The 24,115-nt window shown below is 46.8% G+C and overlaps 1 protein-coding gene across 1 annotated transcript in view; it reads right to left on the bottom strand.

Moving 5' to 3' along the window:
- Nucleotides 1-24,115, bottom strand: part of LOC122925489 (extracellular calcium-sensing receptor-like) — a 44,431-nt gene that overhangs the window by 5,781 nt on the left and 14,535 nt on the right. Inside the window, exons 4-5 of the mRNA XM_044276845.1 lie at nucleotides 20,268-20,495; nucleotides 20,060-20,183 (exon numbers count right to left, since the gene is read on the bottom strand). Coding sequence (XP_044132780.1) covers nucleotides 20,060-20,183; nucleotides 20,268-20,495 — 352 coding nt within the window. The remainder of the gene's footprint in view (nucleotides 1-20,059; nucleotides 20,184-20,267; nucleotides 20,496-24,115) is intronic.

Genomic DNA, 24,115 nt, shown 5'->3' with positions numbered 1-24,115 from the left:
CTCTCCCTTTAAATTCCTCCCCATAATGCATTACTGGGCGGCTTATACTTCTTCCTGGAGTGTGTGTGCATGCTGATCCTGTTTCCCAGTCTGCTACAAAGTTAAGTGCTGTACGTTTATCTGTTATTTTCTGTTTGCTGGATCCCAGGTGACCCTGACTCCCTCCGTGTCTGGTGTAGGGAGTCGGTGGTCGAGTCCCCTCACTATTGTAGGGTGTTCAGGGGTTATATAGTCGAGGTACGTGGATATGCAACCATGCACCTTTGGGATCTTTGCATAGGCTGAGCAGCCAGGGAAAGTCTCAGGTCTTGTGCAGGGGTCTCCCTTTTGGTTCCTTAGCTTTGGATCCAGTGAGTCATATATGCATGTTGCTTTGTCTTGTTTCCTGTACACCGCCAGGTTCGCAGCTAAAAGCGGGGCCCTTCTGAACACTGCAAGAAGGGCTTTGTGGCTGAAGAACTGGTCTGGTGATCTCACCTCAAAAAATAAGTTATGTGCAATCCCTTTTTCAGGATCATACGTGTTTGGCCCTAGTCTGGACAAAATTCTTGAGAAAGCCTCAGATAAAAAGATAGGGTTTCCTGAAACAAAAACTAGGAAGACACATTTTTTTCGGAAAAAATTCCAGCCAAAAAACCAAACGTATAAAGATAAGGGAAAGTCAGGGAGATGGTCCTATCCTAAAGGGGGTAAGGGCAGAGGATTTCTGCTTAACCCCAACACTTCCCAAGACAAACAATGACGCCAGACCAGTCGGGGGGAGATTAAGATCCTTTCTCCCAGCATGGAGCCAAATAACTCAGAACCCTTGGGTGCTCCAAATTATTTAAGAGGGATACAAGATAGAATTTATATCTGTTCCGCAACACAAATTTGTGCTGACAGGGTACGGAGGAGGTACACCACAGGAAAATATTTTAAAAGACGTCGCAAAATTAAAGAATCCAGGCTCAGTGACTTGCGTCCCTGCGGGTCAGGAAGGCAGGGTTATTCCTGGTCAAAAAAACTGATGGTTCATTCAGAACTATAATCAACCTAAAACCCCTAAACGTCTTCATAAAGTACCGTCGTTTCAAGATGGAATCGATAAAATCGACAACACCGCTCATTTCTCAGGGAGCGGTAATGTGCACCTTGGACTTAAAAGATGCTTATTACCATGTACCAATATATCCGGACCACCAAAAATTCCTAAGATTTGTGGTAAGGGAAGCAGGGAAAGTAAACCATTATCAGTTTCAGTGCCTGCCCTTTGGGATATCAACAGCCCCCCGGGTGTTTACAAAGTTGGTAATAGAGATAGTGGCCTTCCTCAGACTGAAGGGAATAAAGATTGTACCTTATCTAGACGATCTTCTCCTAACCGCAGACTCTGCACCAGTTCTAGCGGCACAAACACAGACAACAATATCCCTCTTACAGGATCTCGGCTGGATCATAAATTGGGAAAAATCGGACCTAGTACCAGAGACCAGAAAGATCTTCCTGGGAACGCTGCTAGATTCGAACCTACAGAGGTCTTTCCTTCCACCTCAAAAACAGCAGAACCTTGTCAAGAAATTGAAAGCGTTTCAAGGAAAATCAGTGTGCACCATCAGAAACGCCATGAGCATTCTGGGCCTGATGACATCTTGCATATTCACGGTACCGTGGAGTCAACATCACACGAGAGTCCTACAGAAGATGATTCTATCGGTCTGGGACGGAGACCACCGATCCATAGACCGGAAAATCCTTATAAAGGAGAATGCTCGGAGATCCCTGAATTGGTGGCAGACATCAAGCAACCTATCAAAAGGCGTCTCCTGGAATCTAAATCCGTACGTCGTAGTAACTACAGATGCCAGCCAACAAGGTTGGGGTGCAAAGGTTGGAATCTACTACTTCCAAGGAACCTGGAGCCAGACCATAAAAAACAGGTCTTCAAACTTCAGAGAACTTCAGGCCGTTTGGGAGACTCTCAAACAGAGTCAGGATCTTCTGAGCGGATAGAACATACGAATCCTATCAGACAACATGACAGCGGTCTCTTTCCTCAAACATCAGGGAGGAACAAGATACCCTCTCCTCCAGAATCTAACAAACAAAATTTTTTCCTGGGCAGAGGAGAACGTGCTGTCAATCTCAGCAGTACACCTACAGGGTTCAAGAAACCAGTCGGCAGATTTCCTCAGCAGACACTTTATAGATCCAAACGAGTGGACTCTGAACAGACAGGTGTTTCTAGAGTTGACAGCTTCATGGGGATACCCAGACATCGACCTCTTTGCTTCAAGGGAGAATGCTCAAACAACCTCCTTCTTCTCCCGGAATCCTGCCGATCACCCCACAGCAGTAGACGCTTTATCCCAGTCCTGGAACATGAAGCTAGCGTATGCGTTTCCTCCTTTCCCTCTGATTTCAGTAGCCCTAAAGAAGATCAGCAGGGAATCGTCCAAAGTGATCTTCATAGCTCCTTTTTGGCCAAAACAAGCCTGGTTCCCGGTCCTGTCCTCTCTGAGTCAAGAAGAACCGATTCCCCTCCCTCTCAGGCCAGACCTGTTGCATCAGGGTCCAATCTGGAATCCGGAAATAAACAAGCTGAAATTAACAGCGTGGCTTCTGAAAGGGACTTGTTAAAATGACAGGGGTTCTCAGACGAAGTAATAGCCACTATTCATAGAGGCCATAAACAGGTGACATCGGCGATTTATAATAAAATCTGGAAAAAATTCTGCTCCTGGATGGCGCTGAGAGGGAAGAATCCTCTACTCCCGAGTCTAGGAGATATTCTTGATTTCCTCCAGGAAGGGTTCAACATGGGTCTTAGGCCCAGTACCCTTAAGGTTCAAACTGCAGCCTTAAGTTGGTTTCTAAATTACTCCCTGTCAGCAGGTTCTTAAAGGCAACCACGTGGATTAGACCAACACTAAGGTCCCCGGTCCCACCCTGGGATCTGTCGCTAGTTCTTAATGCCTTAACAAAACCACCTTTTGAACCCCTACACGAGAGTAGCTTAAGAAACCTAACCTTAAAAATGATGTTTTTAGTAGCTATCACATCAGCCCGTAGGCTAGGAGAGATCCAGGCCCGCACCATCCGTGAGCCGTACCTTACAATCTGTGAAGATAGAGTCATATTAAGGCTAGACCCGTCCTTTATACCTAAGGTAGTTTCTTCCTTTCATCGTAACCAGGAAATAGTACTACCAACTTTCTACACAGATCCAAAGACCGAAAGGGAGAAGGAGTTCCATCTTCTAGACGTCAGACGTTCTCTCCTTTCCTACCTAGACGTTACCAGTACCTTTAGATTGGACTCAAATCTGTTTATTCAATTTTCAGGCCGCAATAAAGGCAAGAAAGCTTCTAAAGCAACATTAGCAAGATGGATTAAAATAGTCATTAAAGAGGCCTATCTGAGCCAGGAGCTTCCCTGTCCCCAAGAGATTAGGGCTCATTCAACGAGAGCAGTCTCGGCTTCATGGGCCGAACATGCGAATGCTTCTATCGACCAGATATGTAAGGCAGCCACCTGGGCAAGCTCCCAAACCTTTTGTAAGCATTACAGATTAAATGTGTCAGGGAATATTGACCAGTGTTTTGGACGTAAAGTTCTTCAGGCTGCGGTCCCTCCCTAGTTATTGGATTAATTTGGTATTCCTACTCCATGTAGTGCTGTCATGAAGGACGTCCTGGAAAGTAAGAATTAGTCTTACCGGTAATGATGTTTCCAAGAGTCCGACATGACAGCACTGGTAGTTCCCTCCCTAATGGTTAGAGTAATCTTCCTTTTCTTCTTTTTTTGTACTATGATACCCATTATTGTGTGATAATCTATAAAACACTGGTGATGGTGGGTGGGGGGGGAGCTTTTAACCTCTCTGTTTCCTGTCCCAATAGTGGGCGGGGGAGACAACCTCCATGTAGTGCTGTCATGTCGGACTCCTGGAAACATCATTACCGGTAAGGCCTCATGCACACGGACGTTTTTTTTCACGGTCCGCAAAACGGGGTTCCGTTGGTCCGTGATCCGTGACCGTTTTTCCGTCCGTGGGTCTTCCTTGATTTTTGGAGGATCCACGGACATGAAAAAAAAGTCATTTTGGTGTCCGCCTGGCCGTGCGGAGCCAAACGGATCCGTCCTGAATTACAATGCAAGTCAATGGGGACGGATCCGTTTGATGTTGACACAATATGGTGCCATTTCAAACGGATCCGTCCCCATTGACTTTCAATGTAAAGTCTGGAGTTCTGTTATACCATCGGATCTGAGTTTTCTCCAATCCGATGGTATATTTTAACTTGTAGCGTCCCCATCACCATGGGAACGCCTCTATGTTAGAATATACTGTCGGATATGAGCTACATCGTGAAACTCATTTCCGACAGTATATTCTAACACAGAGGCGTTCCCATGGTGATGGAGACGCTTCAGGTTAGAATATACAAAAAAACTGTGTACATGACTGCCCCCTGCTGCCTGGCAGGTGCTGCCAGGCAGCAGGGGGCAGACCCCCCCCCCCCTGTTTTTAACTCATTGGTGGCCAGTGGGCCCCCCCTCCCCTGTTGTTAACTCGTTGGTGGCCAGTGTGCGCACCCCCCTCCCTCCCTCTATTGTTTTAATACATTGGGGCCAGTGTGCGCGCGCCCCCCAACCCCCCCTCTATTATTTTAATACATTGGGGCCAGTGTGCGCGCGCCCCCCCAACCCCCCCCCTCCCTCCCTCTATTGTTTTAATACATTGGGGCCAGTGTGCGCACCCCCCCAACCCCCCCCCCCTCCCTCCCCCCCCTCCCTCCCTCTATTGTAATCATCATCGGTGGCAGCGGAGTCTGCGTCCGGCCGGGAGCTCCTCCTACTGGTAAGTGACAGCAATGCGCCGCACAGACCTGTCACTTACCAGTAGGAGGAGCTCCCGGCCGGACGCAGACATCGCAGCAGCAAGAAGCAGGTAAGTATGAAAATCTTCTACTCCGCTGCCACCGATGATAATTACAATAGAGGGAGGGAGGGGGGGGGGGGTTGGGGGGGTGCGCACACTGGCCCCAATGTATTAAAACAATAGAGGGAGGGAGGGGGGGTTGGGGGGGCGCGCGCACACTGGCCCCAATGTATTAAAACAATAGAGGGAGGGAGGGGGGGTTGGGGGGGGGGCGCGCACACTGGCCCCAATGTATTAAAACAATAGAGGGAGGGAGGGGGGGTGCGCACACTGGCCACCAACGAGTTAACAACAGGGGAGGGGGGGGGCCGCACAATGATATTCAAACTGGAGAGGGGGGGGGGGTCTGCCCCCTGCTGCCTGGCAGCCCTGATCTCTTACAGGGGGGATATGATGGGGTTAATTGTACTATCATATCCCCCTGTAAGAGATCGGGTGCTGCCAGGCAGCAGGGGGCAGTCTTGTACAAAGTTTGCAGTGTATTCTAACTAGAAGCGTCCCCATCACCATGGGAACGCTTCTGTGTTAGAATATACTGTCGGAAATGAGTTTTCACGAAGTGAAAACTTAGATCAGAAAAAGCTTTTATGCAGACGGATCTTCGGATCCGTCTGTATGAAATTAAAACCTACGGCCACGGATCACGGACACGGATGCCAATCTTGTGTGCATCCGTGTTCTTTCACGGACCCATTGACTTGAATGGGCCCGTGAACCGTTGGCCGTGAAAAAAATAGGACAGGTCATATTTTTTTCACGGCCAGGAAACACGGCTCACGGATGCGGCTGCCAAACGGTGCATTTTCCGATTTTTCCACGGACCCATTGAAAGTCAATGGGTCCGTGAAAAAAAACGGAAAACGGCACAACGGCCACGGATGCACACAACGGTCGTGTGCATGAGGCCTAAGACTAATTCTTACTTTTTTTTGTTTAAAAAATGAAATCATTGTGTAAAACTTACATAAATAAAAAGAAAGTATACATATTAGGTATCGCCGCGTCCATATCGACCGGCTCTATAAAAATATCACAAGACCTAACCCATCAGGTAAACACCGTAAAAGAAAAAAAACGGTATAAAAAAAAGTCATTTTACATCACACAACGTGAAATATCAAGCGATCGAAAAGTCATATGCACCCCAAAATAGTGCCAATCAAACCGTCATCTCATTTCGCAAAAAATTAGACCCTACCTAAGATAATCTTCCAAAAAATGAAAAAACTATGGCTCTCAGACTATAGAGACACTAAAACATGATTTTTTTTTGTTTAAAAAATGAAATCATTGTGTAAAACTTACATAAATAAAAAAATAGTATACATATTAGGTATTGCCACGTCTGTGACAACCTGCTCTATAAAAATACCACATGATCTAACCTGTCAGATGAACGTTGTAAATAAAATTAAAATAAACTGTGTCAAAACAGCTATCTCTTGTTACCTTGCCTCAAAAAAAGTGTAATATAGAGCAACCAAAAATTATATGAACCCTAAAATAGTACCATCAAAACTTCCACCCTATCCCATAGTTTCTAAAATGGGGTCACTTTTTTAGAGTTTCTACTCTAGGGGTGCATCAGGGGGGCTTCAAATGGGACATGGTGTCAAAAAAACTGTCCAGCAAAATCTGCCTTACAAAAACCTTATGGCATTCCTTTCCTCCTGCGCCCTGCCGTGTGCCCGTACAGCAGTTTACAACCACATATAGGATGTTTCTGTAAACTACAGAATCAGGGCCATAAATATTGAGTTTTGTTTGGCTGTTAACCATTGCTTTTTAACAGGAAAAAAAATATTAAAATGGAAAATCTGCCAGAAAAGGGAAATTTTGAAATTGTATCTCTATTTTCCATTAATTCTTGTGGAATGCCTAAAGAGTTAACAACATTTGTAAAATCAGTTTTGAATACCTTGAGGGGTGTAATTTCTAGAATGGGGTAATTTGGGTGGTTTCTATTATGTAAGCCTCACAAAGTGACTTCAGATCTGAACTGGTCCTTAAAAAGTTGGTTTTTGAAAATTTCTGAGAAATTTCAAGATTTACTTCTAAACTTCTAAGCCTTGTAACGTCCCCTAAAAATAAAATGTCATTCCCAAAATGATCCAAACATGAAGTAGACATATGGGGAATGTAAAGTAATTACTTTTTTTGTAGGTATTACTATGTAATATAGAAGTAGAGAAATTGAAACTTGGAAATTTGCCCAAGTTTTTCCCAATTTTTGGCAAATTTGGTATTTTTTTATAAACAAAAATGTTTGTTTTTTTACTCCATTTTACCAGTGTCATGAAGTACAATATGTGATGAAAAAACTATCTCAGAATGGCCTGGATAAGTAAAAGCGTTTTAAAGTTATCATCACTTAAAGTGACACTGGTCAGATTTACAAAAAATGGCCTGGTCCTTAAGGTGAAATAAGGCTGTGTCGTTAAGGAGGTAATGAGCGTGACGAGACTTATAGGCCATAGTGTACATGCTCCTCTGGAATTCTGGGAGGAAAAGGAGGCAAATGAGCTCTTAACAAACTCTGCCCCTAATGCCACCAGATGTAAGCATGTTAAGAGCTCATTTGCATCCCTTTCCTCCCAGTACAGTATGAAACATGATGGAAAAGGTAGGTGATGTGTGACTGTGTATGGGTAGTAGCGGAGGAAGGGGGAGTAGTAGCTGTACAATTTGGAGTATGGAAAAGTAGGAAATGTGTAGCTACATAGGGGTAATAGTTGTGGCCACAGGGGCAGTAGAGGCTGCATTGACAGCAGTACAGTATGGGACATGATGAGCAGGCAAACAGCGGCATAGGAATTATTGGGCCAGTGATAAATCACCAGTACCCACTGTCAGTAATGACAGATCTATTTTTTGGCATCAGTAGAGTTGTTTCGTAAATGTCATATTTTGCAGGACAATTTTGTCCACTTTGGTGTGATGATGCAACATGCCGTGATGACATCACACTGGAGTAGGCAGATGGCAAACTGGGCAAGTCCTGCCACTTGTCCATACTTGGACTATAATATGCAGTTCATGGTACTGTAGATAAGAGGTCCAGATCACTATCCTTTTTTTTTTTTTCCTACTGTCCCCTGCTCCCCCACTGTCAGTGGTCAAAGCTGCATTAAAGTAAATTGGTGAGACAGGAGTCCTCTCCAGTATGGTAGCCTGTCTATTTCAGTGTAGTCATCAGGACTCTGAAGCAGAGGAAATTATTCTCAAGGCTCAATCCCCTATATCATTAATAATATCATATATGTATTGAATGAAAGAAATAGACTTTAGTGGCAAGTGATTATTTCAAAATGCAGCTCCAAATGAGTTCTTTTTCTCCTGGACCTTTGGATCCCACTATTTTATGAGAGATTAGGCACAGTAGAGAATCCTCTGGCATACCTCCCAATGTTTAAAAATCGCAAAGAGTGACAATATGTGCGCCTTCCATTGCGCCTATTTTCATACTAGGCCACTCCTCTAACTCCGCCCAAAGCATAATTACTGACTCTGGGGATCGGTTAGGTTAGTGCAAGTTCCTTTAGTTTTTTACAGCATGTGGAGTCCCTGGGACATTTTATTTTTCTTGTACCGTACTTCAATAACCATTTGAATATTAGCACATAAATCATCAGATTATGGATTTTTAAATGTCCAAATTGAACCAAATAATGAAGTTCTGGTCTAATATACAGTTAGAAACCATACAGATAGTTAGTAAATTTATTAATGCACATTTATGAATTAATTCCCCAGGTCAAAAAGAGGGACATTTAAAGATCAAGGAGGGACAGAGGGACTTGGGTCAAAAAGAGGAAATGTTCCTCCAAAAGAGGGAGGCATGCTCTGGTACTCTGGTGGGCCAGTCTGACCCTGCATGTAGTACTGCAGATAATAGTCCAGGATCATAGTGGAGAAATTCACTTTAAATACTGATGTTCTGTGAAGGTACATTGGATGGAAATGGCTACAGCCAAGTGACGCACAATACAGTACATTGACCCTGTCCTGTCCCTAGCTAAAACCTATCTCTATCTAACTAGCAATTATCTTCCTTTTATCTTTGCTCTTTCTGTCTGTCCTGTCGCATCAATGTACAACCTCAGAATACACACGGCTTCTCTGGTAGGGATCATATTAGACATGTCAGTATCATCGCTCATGGTTGGCTGAGGCTGACTGCAAGGCATCATTGGCAACCCTGGCAGCCATGGCATTGCCAAGGGTTATGTGATCCTCCTTCATCTTTCCTGTCCTGCTGTGCTGCCTGTAAATAATCTGTAAAATGAAGGATGCCATTTCGTCCAAATTCGAATCACAAAAGTTTTGGATTCTCTGGAATCCCCAAGTCTGGGAAAATTAGAGACAAATTTGAATAGTATTGAGGAATGGGTGGCGGGGAATAAATATTTTTGGCCTCATGCACACGGCAGTTGTTTTGGTCCGCATCCGAGCCGCAGTTTTGGTGTCTCGGATGCGGACCCATTCACCTCAATGGGGCCGCAAAAGATGCGGACAGCACTCCATGTGCTGTCCGCATCCGTTGCTCCGTTCCGTGATCCGCCAAAAAATATAACGTCCTATTCTTGTCCGTGCTTTTCAGACAAGAATAGGCAGTTATATTAAAGGCTGTCTGTGCCGTTCCGCAAAAATTGCGGAATGCACACGGATGCCATCCGTGTTTTGCAAATCCGTGGTTTGCGGACCGCAAAAAACACAACAGTCGTGTGCATGAGGGCTTTTTGGAAGGATGGAGTCAGGAAATACATCTTATGGTGGGCATCTAACCCTGCGTTGAAGAAGTGTTGAACGGAAGGCAGGTAAGTGAAATATGAAGTATCGGTATGTATTAAAGGGGTCTTCCAAGCTATGTAAAAAAAAATATAGCACTGTAAATCTGATGGTCAGCAATATATAGCTAAGCTAAGCAAGCAACACCGCAGGAGAAATGTTAGCACAGGCTTCCAGTATCCGTAGTTTCAAGTGCTGCACATCATATGCTGTGAAGATACGAGATGTGCAGCACCTGAAACTACGGATACTGGAAGCCTGTGCTAGCATTTCTCCTGCGGTGTTGCTATCAGTGTGTGAAGAGTGTGAGAAGAGGGTTGCATTGACAATCCAACACAATGGGCAGCACATTGAACACATTTTATAAGTGGTCAGAAACTTGTAAATAACTCATGAAAGAATAAAGTTACGTTAAAACCAAGCACACCATTGTTTTTCTTGTGAAATTCCCAATAAGTTTGATGTGTCACATCACATGACCCTCTTCCTATTGAAAAAACAAAAGTTGGATTCAAAATGGCCGACTTCAAAATGGCCGCCATGGTCACCACCCATCTTGAAAAGTTTCCTCCCTCACATATACTAATGTGTCACAAACAGGAAGTTAATATCACCAACCATTCCCATTTTATTAAGGTGTATCAACCCTGTATATCACTATATTCGAAATATTCGCAAATAGTACCTATATTTGTGATAAAAATTCGAAATTCGAATATTCGTGATAAACACTATTAGAAACATACAAATAATAAAAAATAACTCAGACAACCCGTTAATATTTGTAAATGACAAGGCACCACCAAATACATCAGATGGCCAGCCAATCCTATAAGATATGATGGGTTTGGCCAATACCCAATTATTATGTATGACCAACTTAGGCAATGTGACTTCAGAGATGAATTCAGGCAATAATTGCCGCTGACTTGCTCACCTGCCCATAGCTTCAGGGATCTGGTGACCTGGTCCCACCATTGTCTACCTGTAACAGTCCTACAGGCTCACCTGAGTCAGAGGACAGCTGGCTGGAGGTAGGAGTGGAGCCCAGTGGCAAGGACCGCAGGCAGGTAGTAGGTGCAGGAAGTCTGGCAGAGGCGTAGTCGGTAGGCAGGCGGTGGGTCAGGGCAGGCGGCAGTAAGCGTGGTCAGACAATCCGGATGGCAACGGTGGTAGCAGTTCAGTAGGTAGGGACAAAGCAGAAGAGTAGTCGGTAGGCAGGCGGTGGGTCAGGGCAGGCGGCAGTAAGCGTGGTCAGACAATCCGGATGGCAACGGTGGTAGCAGTTCAGTAGGTAGGGGCAAAGCAGAAGAGTAGTCGGTAGACAATTCCTGGTCAGCAGTGGACTTCCAATAGTAGCAAGAGCAGCTGATGAGGAGAAGCTTGATCAAGGCTCAGGAGCTCAATAATCAGCAAGCTAGAGTGCAAGGGGCTGGACTTATATAGGGAAGTACCAGGTGTGGGGAATCAAGGGTGATGAGCAAGGCTTGGCAAGACTGAGGTTACATAATAGGTTTCAGGGAGGAATGTCCAGAGAGGATGGTAGCCTAGTAAGGATAGTGATCTGGACCTCTTATCTACAGTACCATGAACTGCATATTATAGTCCAAGTATGGACAAGTGGCAGGAACTTGCCCAGTTTGCCATCTGCCTACTCCAGTGTGATGTCATCACGGCATGTTGCATCATCACACCAAAGTGGACAAAATTGTCCTGCAAAATATGACATTTATGAAACAACTCTACTGATGCCAAAAAATAGATCTGTCATTACTGACAGTGGGTACTGGTGATTTATCACTGGCCCAATAATTCCTATGCCGCTGTTTGCCTGCTCATCATGTCCCATACTGTACTGCTGTCAATGCAGCCTCTACTGCCCCTGCAGCCACAACTATTACCCCTATGTAGCTACACATTTCCTACTTTTCCATACTCCAAATTGTACAGCTACTACTCCCCTTTCCTCCACTACTACCCATACACAGTCACACATCTCCTACCTTGTCCATCATGTTTCATACTGTACTGGGAGGAAAGGGATGCAAATGAGCTCTTAACATGCTTACATCTGGTGGCATTAGGGGCAGAGTTTGTTAAGAGCTCATTTGCCTCCTTTTCCTCCCAGAATTCCAGAGGAGCATGTACACTATGGCCTATAAGTCTCGTCACGCTCATTACCTCCTTAAGGACACAGCCTTATATCACCTTAAGGACCAGGCCATTTTTTGGCCTGGTCCATTTTTTGGCCTGGTCCATTTTTTGGCCTGGGATGTGGCTGGTCACGGGTTCGAATCCCGACAGTACTCCCCCCCTTCCAAGGTGACCTCCGGGCACCGCAGGGGCAGGCTTACCGGGGTGCCGTTGGTGGAACTCTTTTACCAGTCTGGGGGCGTGGACATTCTCTTCTGGCTCTCAGGAGTTATCCTCGGGAGGGTAACCCTCCCACCCAATTAGGTATTGTAGTCTTCCCCGGTGGATCCTGGAGTCGAGGATCTTTGCGACAACGTATTCTTCTTCACCCTGTACCCTCACGGGTGGTGGTGGTGGGGGCGAGTGGCGGCCTGTGAAGGTGTTCTCCACGTATGGCTTTAGGAGTGAGCAATGGAAGACAGGGTGCACCCTAATGGAGTCCGGAAGGTCGAGCCGGAACGTGACCTCATTGATTTGTGCGGTGATCGGGAACGGACCCATGTATCTTTGGGCCAACTTTTTGGAGGGGACCTTCAATCTGAGGTTCCTGGTGTACAGCCACACCTTGTCTCCCACATGGAAGCCCGGGGTGGGTTTGCGACGTCTGTCTGCTCCCTGTTTAAAACGCCTCTGGGCGAGGTGGAGGTTGTCTATAATGTTCTTTTGTGCCTCCTGTAGGGTTGTTAGGCGTTCGGCCACTGCTGGGAGGGTGGAGGCGATGGGCAGGTGGGGAATGAACACCGGGTGCGAGCCTGTGTTAGCAAAGAAGGGGCTGTGCTTGGTTGAGCTGTGCTCAGCATTGTTGTAGGCGAACTCGGCCGTGGGGAGATGGTCAAGCCAGTCATCCTGCAGGTGGGAGCTGAAACAGCGTAGGTACTGCTCTAGGGTCTGATTAGTTCTCTCAGTCTGCCCATTTGACTGAGGGTGGAAAGCAGAGGACAGGTTCACTTTAACCCCGAGCGCCAGGCAGAAGTTCTTCCAGAACTTTGAGGCAAATTGTACGCCTCGGTCGGAGACCACGTCGTCCGGGATCCCATGCAGCCTGAAGACCTCTCTGAGAATTAGATCGGCCGTCTGTTTGGCGGTGGGTATGCCTTTGTAGGGGATGAAATGGGCCATCTTGGTGAGACGATCGACCACGACCAGGATGGTGTTCATCCCTTTTGAAGGAGGAAGGTCTACCACAAAGTCCATGGAGATCGAGCCCCATGGGCGGGAGGGAATAGGGAGGGGTTGTAACAGACCCACGGGAGACTTATTGCGGGCACAGACCGCGCACGAGGAGATGCACCTCTTGATGTCCTCCTTGTATGTTGGCCACCAGAAGGAGCGGGAGAGAAGCTCCTGGGTCTTTCTTGTGCCAAAATGGCCGGCCAGCTTGGAGTCATGGTTGAGTTTGAGCACCTTGAGCCGTGCGATTTCTGGTATATATAGTTGTAGGTCCTGATGAAACCAATGACCGTTCTTAAACGTAAGGCTGATATTCCCTGTGGGGTGGGCGAGGAAGGGGTCATTTTCATATCCTTCTTTGATTGTGCCCAGGAGTTCTTTAGAGTAGGTGGCCCCTACGACCCTTCTCTCAGGTAAGATGTTATTTTGGCCCTTGTTACTCTGTGAGGGCTCGGAAAACATTCTGGTGAGGGCGTCAGCCTTGCCGTTTTTTGATCCGGGGCGATAGGTGATGAGAAAGTTGAAGCGGGAAAAGAATAGGCTCCATCTGGCCTGTCTGGCTGAGAGTCTCTTAGCGCTGCGGATGAACTCGAGGTTCTTGTGGTCAGTTAGTACGATTATGGGGTTGGTGGCTCCCTCCAGCAGGTGTCTCCACTCAGAGAAGGCATCCTTGATCGCCAGTAGTTCTTTGTTCCCGATGTCATAGTTCTTCTCGGAGGGGGACATCTGGCGGGAGAAATATGCGCACGGGTGTAATAGCATCTTCTCCCCTGTCCGTTGTGACAAAACTGCCCCCACGCGGAGTCTGATGCATCCACTTCGACTGTAAATGGGAGCTCGGGGTTCGGGTGGATTAGGATTGGGGCAGAAGTGAAGAGGAGTTTCAACTTGGTGAAGGCCTCCTGGGCCTCGGGTGTCCAGGAGAAGGGGACTGCCTTCTTGGTGAGTTGGGTGATTGGTGCTATGACCTTGGAGAAGTTCCGGATAAACTTCCGATAGAAGTTGGCGAAGCCAATGAATCTTTGTATCTCCTTCTCGTTTTTCGGAACGGGCCAGTTCATCACAGCTTGGACCTTCCCCGGGTCCATACTTAGGCCCTCTGGGGAGATGATGTATCCGAGGAACTGAGTGGTGGTTCGCTCAAACTCGCATTTCTCTAGCTTGATATAGAGAGAGTTCTGTCAGAGTCTCTGCAGTACCCTGCGGACGTGTTCGCGGTGCTGCTCGAGGTCTTCAGAGAAGATCAAGATGTCGTCCAGGTAAACGACTACAAACAGATCCAGCATGTCCCTGAGGACGTCGTTAATGAAGTGCTGGAAGGTGGCGGGAGCATTGCAGAGTCCGAAAGGCATGACCAGGTACTCGAAATGACCATAACGTGTCCGGAAGGCGGTCTTCCATTCGTCCCCAGGGCGGATTCGGACGAGGTTGTAGGCCCCTCGAAGGTCGAGTTTAGTGAAGATCTTCGCTGCCCGGAGTCTCTCAAGGAGTTCTGAAATCAGTGGGAGCGGGTACCGTTTTTTTACAGTTATGTCGTTAAGCTTTCTGTAGTCTATGCAGGGACGCAGGGAGGAGTCTTTTTTCTCTACGAAGGGAGGTGGAGGGCCGGATGAACCCCTTCCTCAGGTCCTCGTCCAGGTACTCTTTCAGAGCCTTGAGTTCAGGCTCTGAGAGGGAGTAGATACTGCCAAAGGGTATTTCGGCACCGGGCAACAGTTCTATAGGGCAGTCGTAGGGTCGGTGTGGTGGCAGCTTGTCTGCGTTTTTCTTGTCGCAGACATCCTGGAACTCGCGGTATTGAGAGGGTAGCAGATCCTTGACGGATAGTTTTGAGATGGTGGTGTCTTCGGGTGGAAGGACGGGTTTGTGGGAGCAATTTAGCGAGCAGAACTCGGACGGGAATCGTATGCAGCGGGTTTCCCAGTCCACCGAGGGGTTGTGGGTGGCCAACCATGGGATGCCCAAGATCACTGGGAACTTCGGGGAGGCGATCAGAGAGAAGTGGATCTTTTCACGGTGATCTGGTTCTATGAGGAGTTGTAGTTCGGTGGTCTCGTGAGTGGCCGGCCCCGAGGAGAGTGGGGATCCGTCGACGGTTTCCAGGTCAACGGGGGCTGCCTTGATTGTCAGTGGAATATTCTTTTCGCGGGCGAAGGTTAGGTCCATGAAGTTGCCTCCCGCCCCGGAGTCTAACATCGCTGAACAGGTGAGTTGTCGCCCCTCAATCTCGATGAGGATGGGGACGATGAAGTGGGATCCATGAGCCGCCGTGTTGTTATTTTCAGGGGCTGGAGTCTGTTGTTGCTCCTTTAGTTCCGTGACAGCAATAGTCTTTCGGATCTTATGAGGACATTTGATGGCAAAATGACCCGGCTGCCCACAGTAGAGGCAGAGGTTTTCGGCCAGCCGTCTCTCCTTCTCAGCTGTGGATAGAGACCTACGTAGAGCGTCGACCTGCATAGGTTCAGTTGCTGACTGGGGGTCGCGCTGGGTGGTGGAAGAGAAGGAATAAGTAGGTCTGTGGTCCAAGGACGAGAGTCTTTCTTTCTTCCTCTCCGAGAGTCTTTGATCTATCCGGATGCATAACTGAATGAAGTCATCCAGATCGTCCGGGGCCTCAACTCTGGTGAGTTCGTCCTTTATTAATTCGGACAGGCCTCGCCGGAATTGGCTCCTCTGTGCCGCTGGGTTCCAGGTGGTGTCCGTGACCCAACGGCGAAACTCAGCGGTGTATTCGGCGACGGAGCGTCTTCCTTGCCGCAGACTATGTAGTCGCGCCTCGGCTGTCGCACAGCGGTTGGGGTCGTCGAAGACTTGGCTCATTGCGGTGATGAAGTTGTTTAGGTTGTTCAGGAGCTGACTGTTAGTCTCCACGTATGGTGATGCCCATGCTAATGCTTCATCCGTCAGGAGATTGACCATAAATAGCACCTTCTTTTTCTCGGTGGTGAAGGGGGCCGGGTACATCTGAAAATAGATGCGGCATTGGTTTAGAAACCCCCGATACTGGCGTCTGTCACCGCCGAATCTTGATGGGAGTGGCATGCGGGTGTCTGCAGCCGTGCCGCGGACGTCCAGGAGTTGCCTCTGTAGTTCAATAATCTCGCTCTGTTGGCTTTGGACTACGACTTGGAGCTGGGCAAATTTCTCCTGATAAGTAGTACCAAATTCTTGAAGTTCAGAGACCTGCTTACGCAGAGTGGCCATTGCGGACTCCATAGTGTGGCTGATTATTCTGTAACAGTCCTACAGGCTCACCTGAGTCAGAGGACAGCTGGCTGGAGGTAGGAGTGGAGCCCAGTGGCAAGGACCGCAGGCAGGTAGTAGGTGCAGGAAGTCTGGCAGAGGCGTAGTCGGTAGGCAGGCGGTGGGTCAGGGCAGGCGGCAGTAAGCGTGGTCAGACAATGCGGATGGCAACGGTGGTAGCAGTTCAGTAGGTAGGGGCAAAGCAGAAGAGTAGTCGGTAGACAATTCCTGGTCAGCAGTGGACTTCCAATAGTAGCAAGAGCAGCTGATGAGGAGAAGCTTGATCAAGGCTCAGGAGCTCAATAATCAGCAAGCTAGAGTGCAAGGGGCTGGACTTATATAGGGAAGTACCAGGTGTGGGGAATCAAGGGTGATGAGCAAGGCTTGGCAAGACTGAGGTTACATAATAGGTTTCAGGGAGGAATGTCCAGAGAGGATGGTAGCCTAGTAAGCAGGGCTACTGCCTGGGATGTGGCTGGTCACGGGTTCGAATCCCGACACTACCTCTCCTTTCCCAGTGGTGCTCGGTCATCAGAGTAATAATACTCATTTTTTTGCAGGCTGAGGCCTGCTTCTTGTCCCCTAAAGGCATGCAGGCACTCTCTCTCACTCCAGATCTTAAAAGGCCATAATGCAAGCACTCTAATCTTCACCAGCCAATGGCTCATTACCCTGGAATACTTCAGGTACCTTACCCTGTGGGAAGGTTCCTGAGCAATAGGTTTTCATTTTTTAGTTTCCTGCAAAGGTGTGTCATTTGTTCATTTACATATACCTGTTCCATGTACCAACTTCTGCTTGACTTCTGAAATTGACCCTTCACTGCCTCACCCAATTCCTGACCTTTCTCCATTCTGACCCTGAGCTGCCTGCCCTTCCGCTAACTTTTTACAATATTGGTTGTACTCTCTTTGCCCTGACCTCAGCCTGTTCCTGACTATGTTTTTGCCTGATTCCTTGATGCAGTGTTTCTTAAAACCCATGGATCAGCAGTCAATTGAGACTACTCCCAGAGGTAGCACCTGGTGGTTCCCTTCAGTGGAGTCCAGATCTCTTTATAGCGCTTAAAGGGTGAGGATCTAGTATGCCACTTAGAAAACTTTCTTAGGAGTAGCCCTAAGTAGGGTTTAGTGAACCTGGACAAAATGTTCGGGTACTTACTGAACATTACGGTGTCCGTGTACCCAAACCCGAACACGGACTTTGCTGCGAAAGTCCGTGTTCGGGTTCAGTGTTCTGATACTAAATAAAGCTTGTTGAAAGGCTGCAGAGCAGCCCATCAACAAGCTTTTGAAGGGGTATTCCCATCACAGACAACGGGGGCATATCACTAGGATATTCCCCCATTGTCTGATAGGTGCGGGTCCCACCTCTGAGACCCGCACCTACAACGAGAACGGAGCGGGGAGAGCTGTGCCCCGCTACTCCCATAGAAGTGAATGGGAGCACCCCGCACATGCGAGTCCCGGCTCCCATTCATTTCTATGGGGCACACGGAAATAGCAGAGCCAGCGCTCGGCTATTTTCAGCTGCCCCATAGAAATGAATGGAGGGCGGCTGCGCATGCGCAGTGCGCCCTCCGTTCATTTCCCCGCTCTGTTCTCATTGTAGGTGCAGGTCCCAGAGGTGGGACCCGCACCTATAAGACAATGGGGGCATATCCTAGCGATATGCCCCCATTGTCTGTGAAGGGAATACTCCTTTAAGCTGTGAGAACTTGGGAGCCATCACAGTCATGCCTACTATTGGCATGGCTGTGATTGGCCGGCGCAGCATGTGACCCTGCATGCATAAATGCCAGATCACATGTCGCGCCGCCATTGTGCTGTAATTAGTGTAGGGACAGGACGCTGCTGTAGTGAGGGACAGTGTTTGGCTTTTATTGTGGGTGTTCAGTCTGTGGGTGACCTGTAGGCATTTTTGGTGGGTGCAATACACCTCCTTTGCACCAGTGGCACAGAAATACAATACTTAATCGTGCTATAAATTCTTTCGGTGACCTGTAGCCATTTTATGGGGTGCAAAACACCTCCATTGCCTCCGTCACACAATAAAACAATACTTAATCTCTCTGTTAATTTTGTTGGTCACCTATATAAATTTTTTGAGGTGTAAAACACCTCATTAGCCTCCGTAACTCGGAAATACAATAGTTATTCAGTCTGTTGATTTTGTGGGTGCCCTCAAAGAATGAGGAGAGCATCAAGTAAGGGACATGGTCATGGTGCTTCTTGTGTTGGTGGTAATGGAGCTCCTGCTGCAGGGAGAGGACGTTGTCGATCTGCTAGCTAAGCATTCAAATGAAACGCCTTCTTCTGGTGCCAGGACATTCTGCGTCATTTTGTAGGCCCAAATACCACTGTATGAATGGTGAGGCCAGAACAAGTAGAGGCGGTAGAAGATTGCCTGGCTGACAGTGCCTCCTGTTCCTTCATATTGTCTTACACCTGGTCCACTGCTAAAAGTGCAGTCGGCATGACCACAGCACCGAGGGACAGAGCACCCCAAAGCCAGCTCAAAGAATTTCCCTAGCATTGCAGTTCTTCAGGCAATGTGCTGACAACAGGAAATGGGTGGTTTGCACGATGCGGAAAGCAGTTTGGCGCATGTCCTACCACCACGGAGGATTGCAGGATGTGCCCCCTGTTGCCTCCTAATCTGCTTCCTCCTCCTTATCCTCCTCTACCGCCTTCTCATCCGGTCAGCGTAACACCTGCATCACCAACTTCAGCACTGCCAGGGAAAAAACCCACACCGCACAGGAGCTATGGATAGGCATTGAAGAACAGAGTGGTTGGCGCCGCTGAGCCTCAAGCCCGGCCTGGTGGTGTGCAAAAATGGGCAAAATCAGCTCTCGGCATAGCCAGTTTGACGCACATCCCATGCCTGGTGCATGTGCTGAATTACCCCGATATGTTAGAGCTGCTGCAGAAAGTGAGGGCTGTCTGTGTGCGCTTTCAGGTGGAACTCCACCTTGCACAAGCTGGAGAGACTGTGAGAGCAGCAGCAGGCGATAGTGGATTTTCAGCTGCAGCACGCATGAGTGAGTGGCTCTGCGGAACAGCACCACTTCACCATCAACGAGTGGGCATCCATTTGGGACATGTGAGCCATGTTGCGCTGATTCCAGTACTCCACCAACATGGGCAGTGCTGATGATTACGTCCTCAGCATTACTATCCCTCTTCTATGCCTCCTTGAAAAAACACTTCAGGCGCTGATGGATGAGTATGTGGCACAGAAAGGAAGAGGAGGAGGAAGAGGGATCATTCCCACTGTTATCAGGCCAGTCATCCACACGTGGCTCAGAGGGTGGGTTTCTGCACCAACCGTGGCCAGGTACACAACTGTCCAGCCAGGGCACAGTTTTGGAGGATGATGAGGAGGAGGAACCATGTTCACAGCAGGGTGGCACCCATATCAGCTCACAGGCATCAATGGACCATGACGGGGGTGATACAGAGGACACAGACAATACACCTCCCTCCGAGGACAGCTGGTCGTTGCCTCTGAGCAGCCTGACACAATTTATAAAAAAAATTCTATGAAAGCAGAATGCAGCCTTTGATGTATTTGATTTTGAGTTTTTAAGAATACTCTACAATACTCTTCAAAGGTGGTGCTTAAGGGTTTGTATGGGGGGGGGGGGCTAACTGGTTGATATTAGGTTTTAGTTAATTGAGGACACCAGTAGAGAGCTTTGGTTGAGTTTAGCAAGGACCATATATCTGAATATACCTGTTTGGTTGGATATTTCACCCTCTGAACAAGGAATACAGTCATAACAACACACCGGTTGCCCTTTTCGAGCAGCTTTTCGGAATCCAGGGGAGCAGCTTTCGCTGCATACTGAGCTGGGGACCTAACGATAGTAAGAAAATGTTACATTATAAAGTTATGGTGTTCTTATGTACATAGTCCTCTAACAGTAAATATGACATAGTACCTCGCTGCCACCTGTGATCCACTTGATAGCTGTGATATTGATGCTCAATTCATTTTCTTTAGCTTGACGTAAATTGTACCGTCCAACTGTCTCAAAGTGAATAACACCATCTGAGTACTTATGCCAGTTTAGAAGGTCATAGTCAGTTGGAGGGTTTCCATAGGCATCGAAGAACATCTCTTCTCCCATCCGATTTTTGAAATAGACATGCTTCAAGTGGTGGAAAACCTAGAGAATAGATAGGTTCCATATGTTTTTGAATTTGCTAAAGATTAAAAGGTAAACAAATGACTTCCAAAGGTGAAATTACACCTGTGCTCATCTCCAAATACAGTACTGTGCAAACTTTTAAGGCAGGTGTGGGAATGCTTTCAAAAATATGTGTTAATAGTTAAAATTTTAATCTAGGACAATGACTAGAAATGAGCGTATTTTTCAAAAATTTGCTGAGTTTTCCAAAAAGATTTGATTTGATCTGAATTTATTAGTGTGAATTCCCGGCTGCAGAGAGCCCCTATATTGGTTTTGAACATTTTAGACTACAGAAACATGCATAGGGAGTCTGCTGTGGTAGTGAAACAGTTACTTTGTGTCTGTATGACAGGCAGTTGACAGGCGTCACTATTAGAATCACTTCACACTTCACTTGTTTAGTCAGTTACGGGGACAAAACTGACCAAATAACTCAAGTGTGAACCTATCCTTATTGGTTAAGGTTAGCGTCAGGTATAAAGAACTGTGCAGAGGCCCAAGATTGTACTGTAGAGTGAAAGAGCGCACTCATTTTACACCGTCATCAGCTGATTCCATATAGATTTCTACAGAACCTGTTCTGTTACATGCTGAAACAAGCAGAGCCCCCCTGACAGAGTGGAGAGCAAGTTCGCATTGACATCACTGTTTATTTTGCCTTTCTTTTGATCAGTCATAAGATAAACCCCCCCCAAAAAGGATCCTGTCTTTGGAGCATCCGCCTTCACATGGTCAGCATTTGGTCAGTAATCCATCAGTATTGCTAAGGCCAAAAGAGAAACAGGAGTGGATCCAAAAAACAGATTACACGTGATTGGAAAGTTTGTATGTCTTCTGTGTTTTTTACCCACTCCTACTTTTGGCTTCCAAATCATGAGCATATTCTGATGCAAAATAGGGACCATGTGATACAGGTCTTATGGATGCTCCAAATACAGGATAGAGTGGGCAGGGTGGCAACACAGGGGCCCACATTATGGGGAGGGTGGCAATCGCATGAGGAGTCAACACAATGGCCCAGTCACAGAGTGGTGAGGTGGCAACCGCATGAGGAGTCAACACAGTGACCCAGTTACATTATGGGGAGGGAGGTAACCGCATGAGGAGTCAACATAATGGCCCAGTTACACAGTAGTGAGGCGGCAACCACATGAGGAGTCAACACAGTGGACTGTGTAGAGAGGAGTAGAGATGAGCGAATTGAAGTTGACGATTAGCACCGAATCTGAATTTTCTCACGCTTCGCGGTAACAAATCAAATTTTTTCCTAAAATGGCTGCTGCACGTGTGAGTAAATGGAGCACGGAACTCCAGGAAGGCGGGATCACCCATAATGCCAAGCATGCAGCCAATCAGCAGCCAGCCCCTGTGATGTCACAGCCCTATAAATAGCCTCAGCCATCTTGGATTCAGCAATTTTACAGTGTACTTAGTGCGGAGAGAGATGTCAGCAGGTGCTAGGGACAGTGCTAGGAAAGACTTCATTGTGCTAAAAAAACGATTTACAAGTTTAGAGAAGGATTAGTCAAGGTGTAGGGAAAGGATAGGGAGGCATCATCTACACTATAAAAGGAGAACAGAGTGCAATAGGAGAGTGTACAGCCTGGGTAATAGGAGTGATTCCATTAAACCTTGCTGCACTAATTGGGGATCCAAATTGATTTTAGGTTGTTTGCACTATATCATACATCACTAATTCCAGCAAACCTTGCTTGTGATTGGGGTGCAAGTTCTGTGTGATACAGCCATTTACAGGGTGCATTAATAGGAAAGATACATACGTCCTATTAGCCGTTCTGTGTTGATTTTACATTGTTTTTTTTTTTTGGGGGGGGGTTATTATTAGGAGAAAATTTGAGAATGACACAAATATTCGTTTTCACAAAGTTTGCAGCTAAACTGCTTTTAGATCTTTGTTTCAGTTGTTTCTGTGATGCAGTGAAATATAATTACACGCACTTCATACGTTTCAAAGGCTTTTATCGACAATTACATGACATTTATGCAAAGAGTCAGTATTTGCAGTGTTGGCCCTTCTTTTTCAGGACCTCTGCAATTCGACTGGGCATGCTCTCAATCAACTTCTGGGCCAATTCCTGACTGATAGCAACCCATTCTTTCATAATCACTTCTTGGAGTTTGTCAGAATTAGTGGGTTTTTGTTTGTCCACCCGCCTCTTGAGTATCGACCACAAGTTCTCAATGGGATTAAGATCTGGGGAGTTTCCAGGCCATGGACCCAAAATGTCAACGTTTTGGTCCCCGAGCCACTTAGTTATCACTTTTGCCTTATGCCACGGTGCTCCCTCGTGCTGGAAAATACATTGTTCTTCACCAAACTGTTGTTATATTGTTGGAAGAAGTTGCTGTCTGTCCCTGATGGTTTTTTTGGAGAGAAGTGGCTTTTTTGCTGCCCTTCTTGACACCAGGCCATCTTCCAAAAGTCTTTGCCTCACTGTGCGTGCAGATGCGCTCACACCTGCCTGCTGCCATTCCTGAGCAAGCTCTGCACTGGTGGCACTCCGATCCCGCAGCTGAATCCTCTTTAGGAGACGATCCTGGCGCTTGCTGGACTTTCTTGGACGCCCTGAAGCCTTCTTAACAAGAATTGAACCTCTTTCCTTGAAGTTCTTGATGATCCTATAAATTGTGGATTGAGGTGCAATCTTAGTAGCCACAATATCCTTGCCTGTGAAGCCATTTTTATGCAACGCAATGATGGCTGCACGCGTTTCTTTGCAGGTCACCATGGTTAACAATGGAAGAACAATGATTTCAAGCATCACCCTCCTTTTAACAGGTCAAGTCTGCCATTTTAACCCAATCAGCCTGACATAATGATCTCCAGCCTTGTGCTCATCAACATTCTCACCTGAGTTAACAAGACGTTTACTGAAATGATCTCAGCAGGTCCTTTAATGACAGCAATGAAATGCAGTGGAAAGGTTTTTTTGGGATTAAGTTAATTTTCATGGCAAAGAAGGACTATGCAATTCATCTGATCACTCTTCATAACATTCTGGAGTATATGCAAATTGCTATTATAAAAACTTAAGCAGCAACTTTTCCATTTTCCAATATTTATGTAATTCTCAAAACTTTTGGCCACGACTGTATATATATATAATAGTCCCAGTAAGAGGACTGAAACGTCGCAAGGGTGAATAAAGATCCACTATTTTTCACCTACGGATGTGCTGCGGTGCCTTTTTTGTTCTACATTGTACACCTTGGTAAGGTGTTATCGCCGCTGGCACCCATCGGTCGGATACCAGGAGTGCTGCCCTGATTCTACACAATCTATATATATATATATATATATATATATATATAAGTCCAAGCTTGTGAGCAGCACAACAAAATAGAGTAGGTTGGGTGCCAGCGGTTGTAGAAGCGATCCAATCTCCAAGAAACATAAAAGGAATAGTCCACAGCACTTCCACAAGTAAAATAAAGATGTGACCAAAGCAACGTTTCGGTCCGCACACCTCTGTTCAGCAGTGAAGTTACATTGTACTACAGCCATTTACGGGGTGTATCAATAGGAAAAATACTTACGTCCTATTAGCTATTCTGAGTTGATTTTACATTGTTTT

This window comes from Bufo gargarizans, chromosome 2, assembly GCF_014858855.1.
Source record: "Bufo gargarizans isolate SCDJY-AF-19 chromosome 2, ASM1485885v1, whole genome shotgun sequence".
In the NCBI taxonomy this organism is placed as follows: domain Eukaryota; kingdom Metazoa; phylum Chordata; class Amphibia; order Anura; family Bufonidae; genus Bufo; species Bufo gargarizans.
This window is presented reverse-complemented; position numbering and strand designations above follow the sequence as displayed.